The sequence below is a fragment of the Falco biarmicus genome, chromosome 1 (genome assembly GCF_023638135.1).
Source record: "Falco biarmicus isolate bFalBia1 chromosome 1, bFalBia1.pri, whole genome shotgun sequence".
In the NCBI taxonomy this organism is placed as follows: domain Eukaryota; kingdom Metazoa; phylum Chordata; class Aves; order Falconiformes; family Falconidae; genus Falco; species Falco biarmicus.
In genome coordinates this window covers 40,585,389-40,608,905 of record NC_079288.1, presented here as the reverse complement: position 1 = coordinate 40,608,905, position 23,517 = coordinate 40,585,389, and the positions used below count along the sequence as shown (strand labels likewise).

At 37.9% G+C, this 23,517-nt stretch overlaps 1 protein-coding gene across 5 annotated transcripts in view; it reads right to left on the bottom strand.

Moving 5' to 3' along the window:
* TANGO2 (transport and golgi organization 2 homolog) overlaps nt 1-23,517 on the bottom strand; it is a 41,789-nt gene that overhangs the window by 12,270 nt on the left and 6,002 nt on the right. For 3 of the 5 annotated variants that reach the window (XM_056338505.1, XM_056338495.1, XM_056338531.1), the window contains exons 2-5: nt 17,287-17,408; nt 10,406-10,494; nt 8,340-8,459; nt 7,232-7,346 (exon numbers count right to left, since the gene is read on the bottom strand). In XM_056338505.1, the coding sequence (XP_056194480.1) occupies nt 7,232-7,346; nt 8,340-8,459; nt 10,406-10,494; nt 17,287-17,342 (380 nt within the window). In that variant the 5' untranslated portion in view covers nt 17,343-17,408. Of the gene's footprint in view, nt 1-7,231; nt 7,347-8,339; nt 8,460-10,405; nt 10,495-10,635; nt 10,736-17,286; nt 17,409-23,517 lie in introns of those variants that run through there. The other 2 variants (XM_056338524.1, XM_056338514.1) reach the window with 2 other exon arrangements.

The following is a 23,517-nucleotide window of genomic DNA, read 5'->3' as shown; positions in this document are numbered from 1 at the left end:
AAAAGTACAGGTGGGGAAAAAAAAAAAAAAAAAAAGACATTTCTATTAATAACAACCTGATCTTTCCTTTTCTTTCTTGAGACTCCTTCAAGTTCAAGTTCCAAATGAAAAGTTACACAGAGAAAAAAAGGTCCAGTTTCTTCATGAGCAGGTAAACACATCAAAACATCATCTGTCTTCACCAGACATAACATTTTGTTCATTGAATAAGCTTAAGCATTAGAAATAAATTATTGGAAGAGTAGAAAAAAAATCTCTCATGAAATATTGAGCTATTAGGCTGGTTCAGCAAACCTTTTTGTCAGTATACTTGTCTATAGAAGTATTTGTATGAGGAAAATGAGCCAAAGGTATATTTCCTGAAACTATTTTTATAGTCATGCCACGTAAAACGAAGTCTTTGACTTCTTCCTATTAGTAGCTCTCCTCCAGCTAAATTACCAAGATGTTCTCCTTTTAAGCTAGATTGACACTATTACAAATTCTCTAAAATTTCAAATATAAGGCTCCCATACATTCTTCCCTTAAGTGGATTCTGCCAGGTCTTCAAGGAAACAGGAAAAACTTTAGGTAGCCAAAGAAGTTAAGCCATACTGTACTTGGCTGCAAATACTGAGCTACATATACAAGATGCCCGAGACCCTACAGGAATAATAAGAAGAATGGAGTTCAAAGGATAAACAGACCTTCTAATGAGAAGATCCAGGTGTATGAGTTCAGTTATTCAAAAAACAAAACCTCTGAAAAATAGAATGAGGTTAATCATCTTGCACAAAGCATGCTATGGCCCTTGCAAAGACTTACATAAACCAAATCTAGACCCAGGTTTATTAACGTCTGGTTAAGCTCACCATTTTAGCAATGCCAGGTCTTTCTTCTCCTGAGCATTCCTTATATTATCTTTATGCCTAGCTAATTGTTAGCATGAAGTGATGTTAACATGTATGACTTCCGTCCCAGCTGCGTTTAGATGCTTTCCCAGAAACCTGGTTCTGACTGGTACATTTAGAACTGGCACACAGTTACTACTAATACTAAAAAGAATCCCTTGGCAGCTAAAAACGCAGAGCATTGAGCTGAGCTGTCATTAATAGACCAGTCTGACTTCCTGGCCCCAGCCACACGCTAGGATACAAGTAGTCATATACTCATAAGAGTACACTGGCACACTGCATTTTCCACGAACAGCAGCATAGAAAATGCAACGGGCAAGTAAAGTATTTTAGGTCACCTCAAGTTACTGAATCACTGTGCTTCACCAAGCAATCTATTTACACTGTATCTTAAAAGCAAGAAGTAGTACTTCGAAAAATACAATCCATAAATAAAATCCAGTTGGAATTAATACAATACAGACAATGACTAAGCAGAGGGAGAACAAATGAATCAAAGGTAAAAAACAGTGGGAAAAAAGTTGGCTGTAATGGCCTATTTTAACCTTAACATTTGGGTCACTAAAAAAATTAAAACTACAGTAGCAATTATAATATATAAATTGCTTATAATTATTTAAGCAAATAAAGAAAAATCATTAAGGTGATTATAGGGTGGGGTTTTTTCAGTTAACACAGCAGCAGCTACACAAACTATTTTATTGGTGCATTAAATCCTCTCCTTTCAAATTGTCAAACCTGTACCTGCTGTAGAAGGTCTACAAAAAGATCAGAACAATTATTATCACCTGAGGTCTCAAAAGACAGTTTTAAATGGAAAGGCAGACAAATGGCCCAAGCAAGCCCTTGAACACAGCTGTAAGACAAGTCCTGTCGTAAATGAGACTGCATGCTGAGTAAGTAGGCACCACTGACTTCCTTTAGCAATGGCTTTTTATGTGAAAGAATATTATCATCTAGCATCTGTTCTGAGATTCTTGTGACTGACAAATTCAGTAACAAGGTCCCCTGGAGTTTAACAAAAAGATGGGGAATACATACAAACTGCAGAGTCCCTAATTCTGAACACCTGTATCTTACTGTTTCTACATTCCACATTCACCCAGGTATGTGTTTTCCATTACACTTACCTCCACTGCAACACTGCTGCTGGCCTTCTGTCAAAAGGCAGCTGAAGCCTTCCAAGAGACTTCTGAAATGGGGATACTTCCAAAACAGTTCACTGTGCCAGTCAGCTACTCTTTCTTTTATCATTTGGCTTTACCTATTCTCTTCCTACTGTTTACAGATACTCAGTACTGAACATCAAGGCAGAAGTCAAGATTAAAAAAAAAAAATCACTGTAAGCTTGATCACAGCAACAGCCTCAAAATCCTGGCCTGAACTCACATTCTGCTCCCTTCCAGCTTTACAAGTATAGATACCAATTTCACTGGAGAAGTAATAAAGGCATAATTGAAGTAATGACAATAGGACCCAGTAGACATTTTTTTAAAAACCCCAGCCAGAGCTGACAGCTGAAGAAACTAAAACTATACAAAAATTATGCTTTAGATAGATCATTCTGTCAAAAAATTTAAGCAGTAACAGATGTTCTAGGAAATATTCTAGGCAGCATAAATCTCAGTGGTAATAGATGCTTCACAGCAACATGAAAGCCATGCAGTTTGCTGTAATTATTGCTTAATGCTGATGAAATATAAGCACTGTCCTTCTGCACCCTTGCCCTGCTTCAACTTCAAAGTGGCTCCAAGTCATGTTCAACAAAAACACAGAAAGGAAAAGAAAAAAGTGTTAGGGTAGTAAAGCTTTGTAGGGTGTGGTTATCACCAAGTGATCACTCCCCTGGGCACTGAGCTCTAATCTTCCAACAAGGTGAGTATTTTACAGACAAGGACATTGGACTGTTTTATAACATGTGCATGTATTTTTTGTGCAAGGAGAAAAAAATGAAATTGGCAGCGTGAAATGCTCTAATAGTAGCTTCAACAGAATAGTATGGTTCACAGATTAATTTTCTTCTCTTCAGTGTTCACGAGAATCTGAAAACTTTCTGTTCTGAAGCTAAAAACAAACACCAAATGACCAACTATAAAGCCCAAACGTTTTTGTACATATACTGCCTACATCAAATAAAATGGTGAAAAGAATACTGCCAGATACACACAGCTGACAAATTCTGCTTTAAAGCAGTACTCCAATTTTGTTCCCAGGGTCTAAACTTTTCTTTGGTATTGTCCTCATTTTTTGAGCCAGGCAGAAGCTGACACCAGAGGGAAGAGATAAAAAAGTTTTTCAGCTTTTTTCCTTCCCTCGACATTGGACTGTCCATCTCATTAGACTTTCAAATAACTAAGGATCTATGCAGAAATATTTCAAAGGTAGTACCTGGACACCTCATTTTCATGAAGAAGTCACCAGGAGCAACACAAATGTACTTTGCAGAAGGTGGTATTAGGACAGACAATGCAAGAGAAGAAATGGAAGTGAGCTTACACAGCAGCCACAACGACTTGCCCATTTACATTCTTTCCACACCAGCAGTCTGACCCTATCTCACTTTTCACTGGAAAGGCTCTTAAGCCTAATCTCTGGAGAGCAATCAAATCCCTCCTACATAGCCTTGTCTTGATAACCATACTGAATGAGACAGCCCATGTTTCTAAAATCTGGCCACAATATTCAGGTGTTTTAATCTTACTAGGCCCTGCATTATCAACAGTTCAGTTAACTCTTCTCCCAAACACTTCTTTTACAGTTTGCCTTTTTTTTTTTAATCTCAGTAATGTTGCTACATGAACTAACCAACTGTAGATTTCCATATTAAAAAGGAAAAAATATATACAGTCTCTCTCTATATATATAAACACTTTCAAACATGCATTTTATATTACATACTTGTGTATGTATTCCCCTCCCTACACACATATTCCAACCCTATTGTTTTGGGGAACTGCAGTTACAACTGCAACTCAGTCCTATCCATCATCACATCAAAGATAAAACCTATTATTAACCAAACTTCACTCTCCAGAACATGAAGAATACATTCTAGTACAATCTCTCTATTTTCAATGCATTACACCAAAGTAGTCAATACAGGTGATGGTACAGTTTACTATATTTTCCCTGGAGAGACTGAAAACTGCCTGTCACAGGAGAGAGCAAAAAAGCTGACATGAAAGGCCTTTTTCTTCAGCTCTCTCTCCAGCTGATTTGTTTACTAGGGGACAATTAATCTATTCCTGATGTAGAAAGCAATTCACTCCTATGATACAGAGATGTTGTTGCACATAAACAATATGGGCTCTAACTGACAACCTGCCTGAGACTCTAAATTGCTGGGAGAGTGACAAGAAGCTGTCACTTCAGTTTGTCCTTCAGGGCAGTCTGTATTACACACTTGGCAGTATGGAACGTGAGATGCTGCCACAACAGCCCTAACACAAGTCTGAGATACCCATGAAAGTCTGAGCAACTGCAGCAGCTAAATTCATTGCATATAATAAACACAGGTTTCCCCAAGACAGAAATGCTGTCCTGACCATCAACAGGAGTTCACTATTACTTCAGATATTATCACGAAAAACTGTTCTGAATCTTAAGCTGCTATCTTCTTAGAGACTAGTCCAGCCTCTGATAATCTTGTTCCTCTCTAATCAGACCTACTGATAGCCAAGATTGAAGGAGCAGCAACAATACCTTCTTAGAAGCTAATTTTGCAGCCACACAAGACTCCAAACAGATACTGTTTGCCATATGCCATACATTCAACATAAAAGTACATTTAGCATAATGGGGTAAGTATTCATGACTCTCATACTCAGCAGGTAAAGCAGGACGATAAACTGAAAAGATTAGAAAACTACAAGTATGTCTTCCAATACAGTACTCTTATTGTAGTGTACTCATAAGTAGTGTTTAAATTGACATTGTGAGATGCCACAGAACAAACAGATTACACTAAAAGTGTCACAACTCATGCATGCTTAAGATAAGAGTCACACCAAGCTATGGAAACAAACAATGAGATTTTACAACCCATATGGTGGTTTCCAACTCTCCTTCTCACATCACTGCATCTGTACCATCTAACACACTGTCACTGTAATAGAAAAGATAAAAATTCCTTTTCCTGAAACGTGTACCTGAAGACTCAAACATTGTAAATCTCTTTCTAAATGTGCTGCTTACAGTCAGCAGTATCATGTGCTCAGATATACCCCACCTCAACAGTGCTTCACTTACACTTTCAATTTGAGTTTCCTCTCCATTTCACACCACTAAAAGAGCCAGAGCCCATCACTACTTGCTACACAACAGAAAAACATGTTAAGAATAGTCTTCAATCTTTACTTTGAACAGTAACATGGTCCAACAAAGTAGCATCAACTACAGTAACATTTTCAATTTACATAGAAAAGTAGCTTCCATTTATATATTGCATTTCTCTCAGGAGTACTTCTAATTTCCTAAAATGACAAGTTTACATATCTTACAGAAATTGCTCTGCATCATTAGCTTGCCAAGAATTTCATTTCATCAGAGTATTCAAGGCTAAGGACATGTCAAAATGGAGAAGTTAATCAACACATACAGCTTTCAGAGTGATACTCAGCAAGGAATTATGACCTGCATCACCACAGAAAGACTATTCAATTGAGCATTCAATTCCCTATCAGCCTAGCACGGAAGAACAAATAAACAAAACCAACACATGAATGACTGCCTTAAATAATGTCAAATCTAATCTACTTTAATAACATTATACTAGCAACCATTATGACTACTCTATTTACCTAAACTAGAACAAAGAAACTTACTTACTGCTTGCTAGGTCACCCCTTGAATATCATGTTTGCTTGAAAGCATAGTAAGACTATTTCTTCTGTTATGTTAGTTACAGATAGCCTTCCAATTTATAAAGGCAAGCCAGGCAGCAACATGCAGCAGAGAGCGCAAAAAGTCAAATTCTCTGACCATGGTAAAAACTAATTTAAGCAACAGAAAAATGTTGGGAAGTCTCTGCTGGGATAATAAACTTCGTAAAGTAGAGAGTAAAAATAAAAAGCAGCAAACCCTGTAACTGCTTAACCTGCTTCTGGATTAAAATTCTGGAAACATAACCTTTATGCTTATTTCTAACCTGGTACACCAAGCAGAAATACACTCCTGGTATGGCACGTGTCTGCCTTTCTGCAGTGATCCTTTTAGACTGCAATCACCTTTATGAGTTTCATTTCACTTTCCCATCACTTCATAGAAAATTAAAAATTGAAAACTAATAGCCCAGCAGAAATTGAAATAAAGGCCTTTCTTTAAAAAAAATAATGACAGAACACTTGCAGGAAAATGGGAAAGTAGGGAAGAAATGACTGGTAAGTCAGAAGCACCAGCTGAAGGTGGTCTAATACAGAACACGAAAAATGCAAACACAAGGCCAGTTAGTGACAGGGTGCTATTTTCACTTCAAAACAGTACACACTATGACCTTGTGCTTCACGTCTATGTGGGTTCCCAGAAACATGCAGAAAGGCTTAGTGGGAAAAGGCCCTGCACCACCAGGTTGTCCAGTAAGAGTAATGCTTCTGCAGAAAGTGTGCCAAAGCAGTAGCGTGCTCTTGGCAATTTATACCTGTTTATATTCATGAAGCATGCATCTCATTGAGAACCGATATATAGCCTGGAGATGACTTAGCCCTAGATTTCCATTCTTCTGAATGGGGCATAATGCAAAGAAAAATCAGCATATATACTTGTGTGCACACACGTGCACTGAAAAGGATTGTGCCAACCCCACTGACTATCAAGTATCCAAGGTCTTTTCGTCAGCTATCGAAACTTGAACGTATTTGTTAAGTGCTGATTTTTTTTAGTGTTTCAGCAAAGATTAATGATACAGTCACTCTGACAGGACTAATAGCTTGAAAGCTTTCAGCTGTTCTAACATTGCCACAGCATGCCACCTCTCAAGAGGCAAAACAAAAAATACAACCTGAGACATAGAACCGAGGTTTTGTTTTGTCAAAACCACAAGCCACATAGCCTTCAGGGTAAAGATTGACTACAGCCTATTAGGGAAAGACTTGCACAAAGTTGTGTGGGAAAGCAAAGATCAGAAAACAAGATAACCCTCCAGTGTCTGAAAGATGAAAAAATAGCAAAGGAAATTATGACTAGAGTAACATTAATACCTTACATGCCCATTAGAAAAAAAGGAAAGCTCTAGCTTTAGTTTGTGACAGGCTTCTGTACTGTTACACTCCTGGGCTAAGCAGCAAACATCACTATTCTCTTTTTCCCTTTGACATTTGAACTGTGATGTTTTGTAGACTTACTTCAAGTCAGCTGCTAATAAATTAAATCCATTGTAAAGATGTCCTTCTACTGAAACCTTCTTCAGGTAAGAGTAGCTGTCCAGATCTGCAGTCAAGAAGTTTGTTACAAGAGCACCTACAAAAGAGAAGTACACAGAGCAGCCTGCATGTGTGAACTCTATTCTGAAAGGTTTGATAAAGAACAGTAAGACACAAGATTCCCAGTACCAACAGGGTTTAACAGTAGGGGGAAAACAAACCAACCAACCAACCAGCCTTTGAAAGGCTTACAGAATTGTACCGTGTTCACATTAAGAACTTGACTTCTACCCTGAAGAATTCAGTCAAAAGCTCTTAGTCAAAATTTCTACTGAATTCATATTTACTAACTCTTCTATACTGAGTGTGCCTTTCTCTCCTCCCACCTTGCCAAACTCTTTGTCTTGCTTCGTTTCCCTGATATACGACCCCAAAATGAAATACAAATGACATGGTTCATTCGTTTCTGTATAACACATTTTGCCATTGCAATACATTTCCAATGCAGTACCATATGACAGTTATAAACAGACCTATTTTTACTTTAGAAAACCCCCACAGATGCACTCTTCTGGAAGAGGTTTTTTTTCCTGTTATTTCTGTTCCTTTGATTTATCAATCTGTAGGGGAGAAGGGACTACAATAATCTTTTAGGTCATCCTCCAGCCTAATTGCAGTTGTGCCGTTTCCCTGACTTAGGTGTCTGAACAAGAACATATGCATTTAGAAAAGTTTACTGTAAACCAAATCAAGCTCAGTGCTTGTCTATTTGTTCTGACAGTTAACTAGATTACTTCCAAGTATAGACAGTTGGTGCTGCATTTCTCCTCTGAATGTAACTTCAGGCTCCAGGCACTACACATCTTGTTTTACTTTTGCCTGCTTGATTAGAATATTGTTATCCAAGTCAAGTTGCCCATGCAGGTACTCAAACCCATCAGTTCAAAAATTCCTGTTTACAGCTCACAACCATTTTATCTGTCCATGAAGTGTTGTTAAAAAAAATTAATAATGCAATCATCACTATTTAACTGGGACACCAGGGCTTGTATGTCTACTTTCTTCTTCTTCTATTTCTACTCCTTCGTACCTCTTCCTTTTGCATTTTTATCAATCTTTGGCTGCATGTAGTTTGTCAGGGCTGCCATCTTGCCTTTCTTACTGATTCCCAGCCACGTCCCACCTTCTTTTCCTTCTTCCATATCCAAACCTAATGGAATAGGCAAGAGTTAGGTTATTACATTCAAAGAAAAAAATATCTGAAGCTTAAATCAGAATTTCTTAATATAAATCCTGAGTCTCGATTAGACTGGACAAGACGTAGTAGGTACAAGAACATCCCTCTGGATAAGTGGGATATGCCCACTTAAATTACCTGCCCTTCAATTATGTACTATCAAATATTTCCCAAGCTACTGCAATAATAGATAAGCACTAATGAGAAAAAGTAAAAATTATAAGCTTTGCCTATATACTAAAATATATATAAAACTTTAAGCAGACTCAGAACGCTTGTTAGCTAAAAACAAAACTCAGAAGATTTATGGTATTTGCAAGTTTAAATTCACAAGTAACCAGAAAAATTCGTAGTAAGCCAAGTAATCGGTAAAAATCTTGGACTCTGGTAACAGTAACTTACATTGAGAATGAAGACCCATAAAAATGAAGCCCACAACCAAACCTCTTGGATAAGAGTAAGAGTTAAAGGAATCCCACTACCTATTTGTAATGAGCTCATGCTAACCCACAAGACTTTAATGGAAAAACAAGAACTAGTTTGATATAACATGTATACAGTTAGAAACCTTTTCATTCTGAACTACCACGTCCTAAGGTAACTTCCTACTAGAAAAATCAAAAGAACAGGTTTTGGATCCTTATTTAGAAACTCCCTCTTCATTCAGTATCCAAAACTTCAATATGGAGTTCTGCCATAACACATCTTTACACAGTACTTTTCTTACTGTTCTCTACCTTAACTGAAAGGCACACAAAAGAAAACCACATAGCTTTGTTGACCAACACCCAGTCATTAACATATAGCAATACCTGTTTTCCAAAATTGCTGTAAGTGCAAAATATTTTTTTTCATTTTTAAGTCAAAAAAAGAATAAATTTGATGTATTTGGGTTCAACTTACTGCTTTTATCTGAGATAATGATATTAACTCATAGGCATATATATTCATGGGATCTCCACAGACATCCCTCACCAGGTGAGGAATACACCAGTTTCTTACTGCCAAATACGGACAGAGCTGACAAGGGTATAAAAGACACAAATTCAGGGTCTTTCAGTTTATTTGACAGCTTTTGTCTGTTTGTTTTAAACTGCTATGTAGCAGGGGAACGAGTAAGCAGAATGTCTGGCACACAACAGAAACATCAGCCAGAACTTCAGAAGCAAGGGAGTTGTAGTGCACGCAGAGTAATTTATCCTCACGGGCCTCCTTGCCAATGACAATAACACACAGCATCAACCAAGAGTGTTTGCAGAGTCAAAACCTTGCATTTAAACAATGCTTTGTCTTTCAAAGCTTCCATTCTTGTTTCTGAGAAAAGGCAGAAGTATTGATCGTACTTAGAAATGACTATAGATAGATCCCCTACAAAGGGGAACTAGACAGTTAAGTGACTGCAGTATCAGTTTAACAAAATGTAGACATGAAAGCTAATAAACTGATGGATCAATAACTAAAATTATTCTGCAGCCTATAAGTTATTAACCCATAAGAAATGAGAAAGTTTTCACTTTCTGAAGGCTTGATTTAACGATTTCAAGTCACCACTACAGACAGTGAATCTGTTGAATAACTAATTCCACCTACTTTAAGAAGTATTTCAGTTTATCTGACAAAGGTAAAGTAATTGTTTGTGATGGACAAATAAACCTGATACATTTCCACTGCGCTGCTTGCACTGAAATCAGTTAAAGAACATAGAACTGGGGAAAAAAAACCACTGGATACTAAAATAAAAATAAGATCGTAATATCACAACTCTTCTTTCAGACTACTGACATGTTTTCCCCAGAAGTATAGGGAAGAAGCATATTTCTTCTTAGAAATGCAACATCACCGCTCAAAAAAAAAAAATCCAGACCACAATTCCCTTATAAATTGTGTGAAAACCTCTCAAAACAACAAGACATACATACCACTAAGGATCTCATTGCTGCTGTCCCAAAAATCTGCCGATTTGGATGGTCTGTGGTAAAATTCATCTCTATTAGCTGCTAGAATAAGCCTGTAGAGCACAGTGGGGAAAAAAAGATGCTATTACTTACAAATAGGAACTTCACAGTACGGGGCAGGAACAGAATCCAATTCTTGCCACAGCATTAGCTCATTTTAAGTATGAAAAACATCCTTTATCCTCCCATCTCACCTTTATCACTCAGTGTAAAGACTGAATAATATCTGACAGCAGCCTTCTTTCTCATCGTCTTGAGACATTCAGCAAGTTTAATCTTGTGTGAATGAGGCAGCTATTATTTTCAAAAAATAATATAATGCAAGAGATTGAATTAACATCGCATAAGTAATCTTAAGATTCCTCAGCATATGAAGTTATGGCATAATGGAAGAAAATGTAAAGGTACCACACAGATTTACAGGTAGCTTGTAAAAAAAAAAATCTGAAAATAAAGAGTATGATTTTACTGAATCATTACTTAGGACGATGTAGTCACAGTATTTTTAATCTAACACCAACACCTAAAGCTCTGTTTATGTGGTTCAAAGACAGAAGTACCCAGAACAGAGGTAAATTTGTGATAATCTCAATGGTCCAGCCCCACTGAAATTTGTTTGAAGAAACAACAGCATGCTGAAGGAAGTAAAGGGAAAAGGCATGGAGTTTTCTAACAACCAAGAGGTGTTTTGGTGGGGCTTTTCCCCCCCCCGGGTTTTTTGGGGGGGGTTTGGTTTTTTTGTTTGTTTTGTGGGTTTTTTTTTTTGGGGGGGTGGGGGGGGTTTACACATGTAGTTGCTTGCATAATCTGAGTTCTACCAGAACAGTAGGACAAATAGTTGCATCATTAATGGGAGTCAGCCCTTGCAGCAGAGGCACTAGAAGCAATCCCAGAGGCTATGCAACCTGGAGGTAGAATTAAGTTATCAAAAATGATAAGCAATTAAAAAATGCTGCTAGATTAAATCCATTATGTACATTTAGAAATAAACACATCGCTCCACAAGACCAAGTGCAGTCCTGACAGAAAGCATGCTACTGGTCTTCATGTACCATCTAAAATATGGTCATTTTAAAAAACATGTACTTTGTACTTTGGTAATTATTGTAACTGACACCTGCAGACTTGGTCGAAAGACCAAGTTCAACATGGTATTAAGAAGCAGCAAACATACAAGATAGGACAGGTCTTCCTCAAAAGTTCCAGGCTTGTTAGCAATGCAGATCAGTCAAATTCAATGATAACACTACTTCAAGCCAGTCACTCTGTGAATGTAAAGCAGGTAAGATTAAAGAGTCAGTATAGCCAGACAGTTTCAGAGGAATTTAGAACAGTCTCTATTCTTGGCCTGTGAAAAGCAAAACCCATTTCTCTGTCCATTTCATCCAGCAAAAGTCATTAAAACAAAGCAACTTATTCAGTGTACTCCCTTACAGATCACACCAATACTTTAGGGGGTGTATGTTACAGTCATTTCATTAGCAGTGTTAATACTGCAACACTAGAAAGAAAAGTCTAACTAATCTGACTCTGCACATTCATCTTTTGAGAGTGAGAAAGTTAACATTTTCTGTTATTCAAAAGCAATGGAAGAGAGCACCAGAATCTAAACGTAATGACTTATTGCAACATCAAATAGATGCAGGGTACCTGTAAGTAAAAGCTTCAGTTAGAAGTGTTAGTGTTTCTGTGCTGAGAATCAGCAAACACTGCATTTTCAAACCTGTAGATAAGCTTTCATTTGATGCTGCTCTTCATGAGTCTTTTCTCAATCATTATTTTCAAATTTTTTAAAAAAATAAAAAAACCCAAATGTTTTTTGTTGGTAGAACATCCTCACCTGAAGAACAGATAATGGATTTGGCTGATCCAAGTAAAGGGCAAGAGACAACTATAACCCTGGGCAAGTCACATGCTGGAGACTCAGGGCAACAGGTGACTGCAGACACACTTACACAGAACTCCACAACACCATGCCACGATCCAACAACGACAGTTGTAAAGTCCTGCTCATTATTACCCATAACATGACTTACCTTTATTTCAACTGCAAGATTGTGAGCATCCCCCATTCTCTCCAGCTATGTTCCTTAATATTTTATTTTAATGAAATGCCATCTTTCAGAAATCTGCAGATTTTCTTAACCAGTTTCCTATAACCTCAGTATCTTCTTCACTGTTAGTTCCTCCTACCAGCTGCATGCCAATTACATTTACACAGTAGAAGCCACATTTGCTACTGTAAACTGAAGACTATACAATTTTTGTTCTAATTTTTAAGCCACAACACATAAGAATCAATTCCAATGAAATCTCATTACTTAACTTAACATTCAAGTGTACCGACATTTTCAGCAAGTTTCTGGACTTTCCTGCAAGTTCATTTCTTCAGTGACATAATGCTTTAAAACATGATCATGAAGTGTCAGCTGCACATTAGAAATAACACAGATAAAGAATTACAATCAGCTATAGAGAAAATAAGAAAGGCTAACACTTCAGTGGTACCATTTCTGTAAGGAAGATGCTTAGTATTTTGGCCAACAAAGATAGCATCTGTTGGAAAGCACAGCATATGTACATTTTAATATTTCCAATGCCAAATAATCATATCATTCCTTTCACACTTGCATTATTTCTCTTCTTCTAGCTGATTCTAGTCTTCAACCTATAGGCTTTCAGCTGGTTTACCAAATTTCTGTCATCTTGCTTGAATATCCTTCATTTAAAGCATCCATCCTCCTTCTACAGGTTTTTATTTAAGCAAACATCTCTACTGTTAAAAACCAGTTTGGCTGAAGTGTGTTTCTCATTTCCTGAAGTTCCAATTATATTTTGCCTTCAATAATTCTTGATATGAAACCTAGGTTTGTTTATAGTATCTAAATACTAAAAATAAGCAAAGTCTTTCTGGTGTGATTGAATATTTCCCATCTCAAGTTTAATACACAGACTCCTAAATTTAGCGCAGGGCTGGTATACAGGTTTGCTATAATGAAAACATCTTCATTTTGTCTTTTATGAAACATAATCATACTGGAAAGGAGCAGTATCAAGTGACCCCCATCTAATAAACTGCAAAAAGCCTATTCAACTATTTTTATAGCTGAAATATTTCAAATGTATTAGGATTTACGTATTAAGATTTATTTAAATGTTGAGGCAGAGAGATGAAAACATGAGAAATCATTCCATTAAAGCAATTTCCTACAAGGTAATTCAGTTCCATAAAAAAGGCTCTGTGATTATAGCTTTGAAGCTTGAAACATATTTATTTGTAAGATGCACACAGTATAGTTCAGAAAGATGTAAAGGCAGCGTGTTACCTTTGACAATACTAATAGACTATGGTAAAGTGTTTGTTACACTGCACTAAACTTTACTACGAATTTGCCTGTAGAGAAAACACAGAGGAAAAAGGGTAGAATAGCAAGTGGCAAAGGTACAGGAAGATAGATTCATTAGTGTATCACAAAGGTGATCTGTAAGCTTTTTGCTTAATTAGGTGCTCAGGAAAATTGGCCAGTATACTGCTCTAGAAATGGATGCCTACCTGGATGGAAAATTCTCCTAAGTGTTACGGAAAACATGTTTTAGTTTCAGAAAGTTTATTGATTACAGGAAAACGGTCAGTGATACGCATTTGGTCTTTTCAACTTTTAATGCCTACTTTAGACACTTTCTTTTAGTTAGAGATACAAAGTAGAGGACAGCTTAGATGGCAAGTTGCCCATGAGCAGGCAGTGTGCCCATGTGCCCAAGGCAGCCAACGGGATCCTGGGGGACATGAGAAGGAGCATGGCCAGCAGGCCAGGGAAGTGATCCTCCCCTCTGCTCTACCCTGGTGAGACTGTCTTCAGGGCTGTGTCCAGTGCTGGGTTCCCCAGTGCAAGAGAGACTGGGAACTACTGGAGGGGGGCAGCAGAGGGCTACACAGATGAAGAGGGGACTGGATCATCTCCCTGATGAGGAAAGGCTGAGAGGAAGAGGGGACTGGATCATCTCCCTGATGAGGAAAGGCTGAGAGAGCTGGGCCTGTTTAGCCTGGAAAAGATCAGACTGAGAGGGGGTCTTATCAATGCGTACAAATATCTTGAGGGCAAGTGTCCAGAGGATGAGGCCAGGCTCTTTTCAGCAGTGCCCAGCAACAGGACAAGGGGCAACGGGCACAAACTACGACACAAGAAGTTCCTTCTAAATATGAGGAAGAACTTCTTCACCTTGAGAGTGACAGAGCCCTGGCACAGGCTGCCTAGAGAGGCTGTGGGGTCTCCTTCTCTGGAGCCATTCAAACCCGCCTGGAGCGAGACTGTGCTGCCTGCTGTAGGAGACCCTGCTCTAGCAGGGCGCTGGGCCGGGTGGTCCCCAGAGGTCCCTTCCAACAAAGACCATACTGTGACAGTAAAAGTAATTGTAGATGCCTGTTTTTAGTATGCCTGCAGGTGCGGGAATCCCCATTTGGTTGGGAAAACTGTTTCAAGACCTCATCTTGAAATAAACTGAGTTATAGTATAGTGTAAGACACACAAGTTGTCTGGAAAAATTATGCTTAGCAAGAGACCAATATAGAGGGGTCTAACTTGGTCTAATGGCTGTAATACTGTTCAGAGAATTAGGAGGGCTGGGTACCATCCCCAACTGATACTCAAGACCTATGCCCTTCAGAAAGCTGATGCAAAGGTGAAAAAAAATCACAGCAACAATTTAAAAAGAAAAAACTTCAACATTCTTCCCAATAAAGAAAAGCAAAAATAGTTATGGTGTGTTAAGGAAAAAAAAAGGGGAGGGGGGACTGAAGTTGCACATCTGATGTTAAGATCTGACACCATGAACACTATGGCTGGCACTTACTGCCTAAACAGATGGTTCAGAGTAGTTTATCTCAGAGGTACAGAGGAAATTGTCGCTTAACAAAAGGTACTAAGAAAATAAAATACAATTAAATATTCCTAAATTTTGGCTAAACAGCATTTTTCTATTTTGACACCAACAGCAAGTTGTTTTCTGCTATAAATCAATAATTTCAATCTCGATGCAACTTTTTTTATAGCAAGAAAGCTATCTTAAGTTTTAATTTTAAATATTGATCAAGGCAGAAAGTTCCCTTGGCAAGCAACTACTGTTTACATCCAAAGGATTTTCCCAAGAGGCATCCAATTGATGAATCTAGTTTTTGCCAGCTAGCAACACAAAAGAAAGTCAGACCAAATAAATGGATATATTAATTCACCTCCAGTCACATCATAAACTAACCCCCTTTAGGCAGATTCCAGAGCCAAAAAGGAATGCACTCCATGGAAAACCAAAGTTTTGGTTCTTATTTCTATTGAACGGCATCTGCTTCTCAATACAAAAGGGCAGAAAACACGTCAACGTAAGGCAGAATGACTCACTGAGCATACTGACTGATGGTTTCTGGATGAATACCAATACCTGTACCACACAAAGTAATATGGAACCTATAAAGTATGTATAAATACAAAAAGCAACAGAACTTCACAGTCATCTTACTGGCCTGAATTGCTCTCTTTCTATTACATACTGAAGGTACTCAAAAGATACTGATGTTGAATATGAACTTTTAAAATTAAGGGCTGTAATGAGAGAGAATATTACAGCAAGTTTAATGTTTGGGAAACTCACTGTACATCATCATCACACCCAGTAAAACTTACCTAGAAGCATGGATGCTTATTTTGTCTGAAGCTTTTGGTTAAACATTTCATACACATGACTTATGTAATTAAAAATTAAAGTGAATTAAAGTTTTAGGTGATAAACTAAAATTTTAACATGACTGTCAATTTAATACCTAAAATTTTAACTGCAAGCAGATTTGAGGGAGGGAGAAGGCTAGGACACTTACTAGAAGTTCCCTACTCTCCAATTCATAGCACTACTTGTTTTACATTGATACAGGAGTATAACCAGTTTGAAAGCACTGAGATTTGATTTCCAGCATTTTCTGAAATTTTAAGTACTTAATTTTAGAAGAAACAGCAACTGAAGATCTTTAAGTACACCTTATCCCCAAAGCAAACTGATAGGCATAAATAACTGCAACGATACCTTGACCTCATCTACCCACACAATAAAAAACAACTGCACCTATTCACAAGCTAGCCATTTCTGTCAAAAACTTAGTGGAAAAGCAAGCAGTGGTAGCCATGGAACAGAGCGCTGAACTAGGCAATGGACAAGAAGGTACTGTCCCTGGGAGGAAACAGGACAAAGTGGCAATTCAACATCAACCAGAAGCTACAGAAGCAGTTAAATTTCAGTATTAGTACCTTCTGGATTCAGCGCACTGCTCTCTTGGCTTACAAGTGTGGACCAGCACATATTAACAGAGGAAAAAGTAATACATAGGGTGGTTAACTGCAACACTTCTGCTTCTAGTACCTGCCCATTACCTTCCAGGCTAAATTCAAATCGTCAGTTTCAAACTGAAAGCCCTAAACATATCTACCCTACTGCAAGAAGGGTACAGCTACAACTGTGATGCCCCAACAAACATGATTCCTCTTAGTTTAAATGATAAAGTAGAAGGCAGGACTTTCAAACTCTGGATTATAATATTTAATGATTTATCCTATACCACATTATAGATCACTAGCAAAAGGTCCATGACTACAAAGCCCAGATCACCTGACAGCCTAAAAACAAAGGGTTCTCAGAAGATTACGTTAAGTCCTCCAATGGGGAAAGTCATGAAGTTAAACATTACAAAAGCATAACTGAACACATAATACTGACTTGAGTTTGTAATCCATATAATGGCTACAAAAAAAATTTTATTTAAAAAGTCATAGAAACAAGTCTGTTTTAGCTAGAACCATCTTTACCTGTATGCATTTTTTGAAACTGGTCGGGGGTCAAATTTGAATAGAAGGATGCACATTGAAGAACTGATGTTTAAATCTCACTTCTTCCACAAAGGCTCAGTGCAAGGTCATTCTGTAATAGCCTACAAAGTAAATAAAGATTACCTATTATATTGCAAATTATAAAAAGATAACCTTGCTTCTCTGCTTAAGTTGGAAGATGGCAATGTTCTCACTCACAGCTCACAATAACAACAAATAAAACAGGACTTCCAGAACAGATTTGTTTCAATGAATGGTTTACTACCAAAATTATTAAGGTAGTTCTTTCAAGGTTATGCTTGGCTAACTCAGATTTTTTAAAAAAAGACACAAGCATCAGGAAAATTCTGACTAAGTCTAGAGTACTAGCAATACATCAAAGAGACTATTATGTAATTTCCTGCTCATTATCAATAAAGTACCACTACTTCCTTCCCCACCCCACCCTCCCAAGCAAGACAAAACGCTTCTGTTCAAATAAAGGAGAAAACAGGACTCAAATTGTTGCAGAAGCTGGGAAAAGCCTGATCAAAGGCACTCTCAAACCTGTAAATAAAGTATACTTTAGGCCAAGCTCTTATTAAAATCCAGGAGAAAGTACTATTGTTTACTATTGGGGAAAACATCAGCTACAAATAAAAATATACTGGACCAGAGTGTACATTTTGATGAATAGTTTCCAGCACTTGCAATATGTTTAAAATTCTGGCCATGCTCAGATGGCATGACAAATGTGCTTTCTATTTCAAAACCACGTAACAGCTTTCAGATACTTTGTGCCCCAACGAGAATTTTTCAGTAATAAAACTGCATCCTGATCCTTACTTTTTGTGGCTGCTAAAACAATTATCAGAATGCTACCAACCAACCAACCACACATTACCATGTTTTACTGCTACCAAGATTTTCTTCCATGCAAGTTTTCAAGGTAGGTGAAGAGGGGAGGGGGACAGGTAGAATTCAACACCACAGCCCTAAGGCCATCTCAGCAACTCAGTGACTGATGCAACTTCAGTTCAAAAACTAGGATTTTTAACTATACTTCCAGATATGTAAAAAGTGTCTCTCTTGCTCTTTAATTTCCATATAATTTACCATGAGAGATACCAGGAAACAGATGACCTTGACTACATTCCATATTACCAGAAGCCACCAGAAGCATTACAAGTGTAAATGCTACAAGTGCAGCATTTACACAGATTTTTTTAATTAACAGCTTGCCAGTAACTGCAGGCTCCTGTTAAGTCACAGTTCAGCACTAGAACTAGCCTGCTGTTGCTGTCATGGCACGAGTTCAGTCTTGCAATCTAGTATTCTGCAAAGAGTTGCAGGACTAAACAACTCACAAAGAGGTGCAACACTCCTGACGCACTTGCCAGAGCACAAGAAAACTAGCGCAAGGGAGTGCGTGTATATATCTCGATCTAAAGATTTTAAAGTATTTTAAATTCTGTTCTACGACAAAAAGGAACTTCCCTTCCAAGATTACTTCATAACCTACTAGCTAAGAGCAGCAATAGCCTAGCTATCCCAACTATTTTCTGTTTAACAGATTACACAGTAAGACATTAGAGAAAACAGAATTAAATCAAGATGCAGACTTGAATTTTGGATAACTGATTTGCCAGCCAGGTGTTTAAAAAGATCAATAGCCAGCTTTATTTAAAAAAATCTAATCAGATTTTGGAAGGTGTTATCACCCTTTTCAGGCTCCTATTGCCGAATTTTCAGCAGACTACAACCACACTGGACCCATACAACTGAACTACCAGTTCCAGAAGGCCTGGATCGTCTATATACAGATCTTGTTAGCTTTTCACAAAACTCAGGATCTTGTACCCCAGCTGTTTTATGTCACTAAGCATAAATAACACTGACCTGTTCATGCCTTGCACTCTAACTCTTAAAAAGAAACTGAAGCAAAACAAAATTACAGTCACAGTTCAAATCACAGAGCACAAATTTCCTAGAGCAACAGCTTATGAAATAGAGCACAGTGCCATTTCCAGGTAATATAAAACATAATACAGCTGTAGGTATTTTTGAAACCTTTTACATTTACTTTTTACTTTAAATTTCTGATGCTGTCCCAATATCCAAGCAGTATCTATAAGCCATAACTCATCTCAGTTTCCTTATTCAGGATACCATTTCTTCTTTCAGAAGGGATTTAAATTGCAGATCTTCCTATTCGTGATTTCTCCTCTGGAACACGACATTGTTTTTTATTCTGCACAAGCTACCTTTCTTTTAACCTTGTCTTGCTTTATGTCCTTCTCTCACCTCCAAACCTACTTTGCTTTGTCATTGGACATTTATTTTTCTGTCTCCAGAACATGGTAGATGTGTTTCTTCAGGACTCAGGCTCTTCAGCATGCTTATTGTGCAGCCAGAACATAGTCATGAGGATTATTATCTTCCGCTCACTCAACAGCGCCTTCCAAACAGGCCCCTGCCATACACTTGTCAATCCAGCCAGCCTTGTGGAGGAACTACTCATTGGCTAACTGTAGGAACCTGACGTATTGTCAAGTCTGGCAGATTTTCCCCATCAGAAGACTGGACCCCCAAATAATCCTCTCTGGGATGCACAATCCTATAGCACCGGCATCCAGCAAGGTTAGAGCAAATAACAGTCACCCCTCTTTCAGGAAAGATACAAATCTCACAGTGGTTACTGTTCATGTAACTTAGTGCACAGGCTACACAGAAATCAAACAGGAGATTCCACTCCCCACCTCACCCCTTCAAAAAGGGAATCTTTGCTGAAGTCATTACTGATGAGAGACTCTGATTAGGACAGACTAGACCTTTCAAGCCCTGCTCCCAACTTCACTGTTGGAACATTGCAGTAAGTGTCAAACTATGAACAAAGATTGATTTTAGCTGACTACTGCTCTTCTGTTCCTCAAGCAACCTTCCCACAGACAGCTCCACAATAAACGAAAACGGCACCCTGACCTTGACAACAACTTGACTGAACATAAAACTGGGAGCAGGAAGAATGTCAGTGAACAACTGTGCTGCACCAGACTCAGTGCTGAGCAAGACATCTTCCTTCCTGTTCCAAGTTCAGTAGGTGGGAAGTTCTGTACACAACTGCTCTCCACTCTCCTCAGCCCCTGATAGCTCAATAAGAGGTGCAGGCCGTGTTTATAAGCTACGTTGTAAAGATGCAAATAATATGCTGCACCAAAAAGGAAAAGCAAATGAGTTGCCTATTAACAGACTATGTTAACATTAGCAGTTAGGAAAGCTAAAGCTGGTAATAGCATTTGAAGAGGCAGTCTTTTGTGTAAAGTCATATATTTGAACACACAAACTAACATACGTTACTGCATCTGCTACTGCTAGTTGTGCTTGTACCAAAAAAAGTGCTAGTGATTTCAATTATGCAGATTTCAATTTTACAGTTCAAATCTTTGGTTTTCCTTCTCCCCCTAGTCTGCAGCCTACAGGGGACGTAAACTTTTTGTCTCTGAACCAGAAAGCTACTGGAACCAAGCATTAGCCAGCGAGTCATGTGAGACACTGATGATGCCGAAAGCAGTACTGCAGAAGTCTCCAAAAGCAGCAGTGGCACAGGACTGATCCTAATCATAGCTCTGACAATTCAGGTTGCAAAGTACTTCTTGGAAGCCCACAAAAATTGTTGTTGGAAGCCCACAAAAACAGATTATGTTTGCTAAAATAAATTACAGAATCTCAAAGAGCTTCAGTTTGTCTTTAAGAGATGTGCTGAAAAGTTATATTAAAAATCTAGATAGAGTGATTTCTTGCCTTTTTGTTGAGCAACTTGTTATAAAAATACAATAGTGACTTAAATTCAGTTTAATAAGCAGTTCCATTGTAATTACAACTTTGCATGTCCTCCAGAAGGTAAAGGGCTAAAAGATCTTCTTCCAGTCTACAGCTGAGAAGTACCCATTTACAGCATCAGCACAAATATGGTAGGTAATCCTCAAAATCTTTTTTTTTCTTTGACAAAGTGCAAAGCAGCATACTTGGTGAAAGCAGGCATATAAAATACAATTTTAGTGGGCAACTGTCACTGACTATTCTTGCTGACTATGGAGATATGAGTCCTAGTATTCATTAGGTGTCCTGCCAGATAATCAAATGGATTACTCAATACAAAACTGTTGACAATCACTCATAAAGACTACTATTTTAATAAACAGGCTTCAGCCTCCATTAGCTGATTTATTGAAGCTATTTCAAATAATCAATTCAGTCCAGCTGTTTGTACAGTTACTGGTCAACATAAAGCTTATATAAAAGTGACCAGCCAGAAAACAGCAGCAGAGTAAGTTTGTCAGACTCACCACAGTTATCTACAGGGACAAATATTTTCAACACTTCAATGCCTTTCTAGAATCCATGTTCATTATTATGAGGTACTACTGCTTTAACAGAAGTATCTTTTTGTCACCCCATCAACCCTGCTTGATGTTATCACAGTTCTTTTAAGTTACATTTGGGCTTTGACTAACTACAAATACCAAAACAGCATTACTTATCTTGGGCTCAAGCGTAAGTGTTTATAGGTCCTACATAAAAAAAAAAAAAAAAAAGTTGGACTGTTTAACTCAGAAGTGTTTAAGCCAGCTAAAATAGAGCTACTCCTTAAAATAGCAGCGATACTTAATTGGCAAAGGATGCAACCAATGCATTATGGTATCTTCTTTAATCAAAGCTGATGTTGCATTTGCGACACCTGTTGTGTTTTTATACCCAGGGCTGGATGTTAGCCTTAAAATGCTTACATGAAAACATATTGTAAGTCAAATTCAAATTTGGATATTCTGAAATTTAAGACAACTAACAAACACTAAGAGGAAAACAACCTGAAGAGAGGCTGTCATAGACATAAATACATAGATTTTTAATATATAAAAAAAAAAGTCTTCATACAGGTGTAATTCTTTCAAGCTCATATTCATGTAACAGAGGGTGCTGCAACTATGGGAATGAGATAAGCGTATCGCACAGAGCTAGCATCACAAAGCAGATATGCTCAACTCAGCCTTCTTGTCATTCATCGCCCACAGATCAAGGAGAGGAGAGGATGAAAAAGATTAGGTCAGCACTGGTTTCCACACTTGCAATTTGATCCTACAGAAAGTCCAAAGCTTGATCAAAAGCTGACTTTCTAGCTCCACTTCAGCAGAAAATGTGTCCTCAGAAATATTCTTACAGACACAGGGGGTGGGTTTGTCAAAAAAGCAGAAAGTTCAAATAAAAAAGGCTAATTTGTGGCACAACACATGCCTTCTGTTTTTCTTTTATGAAGACAATACAGCCGGAATATACATACTGAGCAACATGGCAAGGCCTGCAGAATGGGGGAAAAAAAACCCCTTCGCTCTAAGGCGAAGACACAAAAGATACTTTCTGGATAATGAGATTTTATAAGACAACAGTTATCAAGGATGACATGACAGCAACAATCTCCTATTTCCGTAATATGTTTCTCATTTGCTGTCTAACTTAGGCCTAATACACATAAACCAGCTTGACAAAAATTACAAACATCCTGTAATTAAGCGTTCTGCTCCAAATGGCACTGCTAATTTGGAAACAACATTAAAGTAACTAACATTCTTATGCTATGCTAGTGCACTGTTAGACAGTACAGTGTGTTGTTTTGCTCATTTTAACTATCTGTTAAAAAGCCCGAGTGGATCCGTGCCAGCATAAGGTAGCATTTAAAGGGACTATCAAGAGACCAAAACATGATAGATGGTGTATGTTCCTTTCATAGGGTTCTACCATCATTTGGTTGATTAGAAGCAATCAGTTCACAATTTGGCATAAAACCATTTTACTCTTAAGAACTCCCAGTAGCCGCCTTTGAAAAATGAAGCCATTTGTTATGTATTTTGTTTTCACAAATGAAGCATCATAAATAACATCTGTCAGTTACTGCAGTGATCTCAATTGCTTCTCAACTGATCCAAAACTGTTGTTTAGGTGCAGTCTAAGAGACAGCTAAAGATCATTAGTCACTGGATTCTGATAGTTTTATGTACCACAACAGTAACTTGTAGTCAGCAGAGTCTCAAGCTATTTTACTGCTTCTTTTGAATTTGTCCAAAGTAAACTGAGAACTACACACCTCAAATGCCCATGAACGAATAAAACTGGAGGCATTTTCTTCCAGTAGCAGAATGAGATTTTTGGTTTTATACTGAACTTCAAAATAATGGA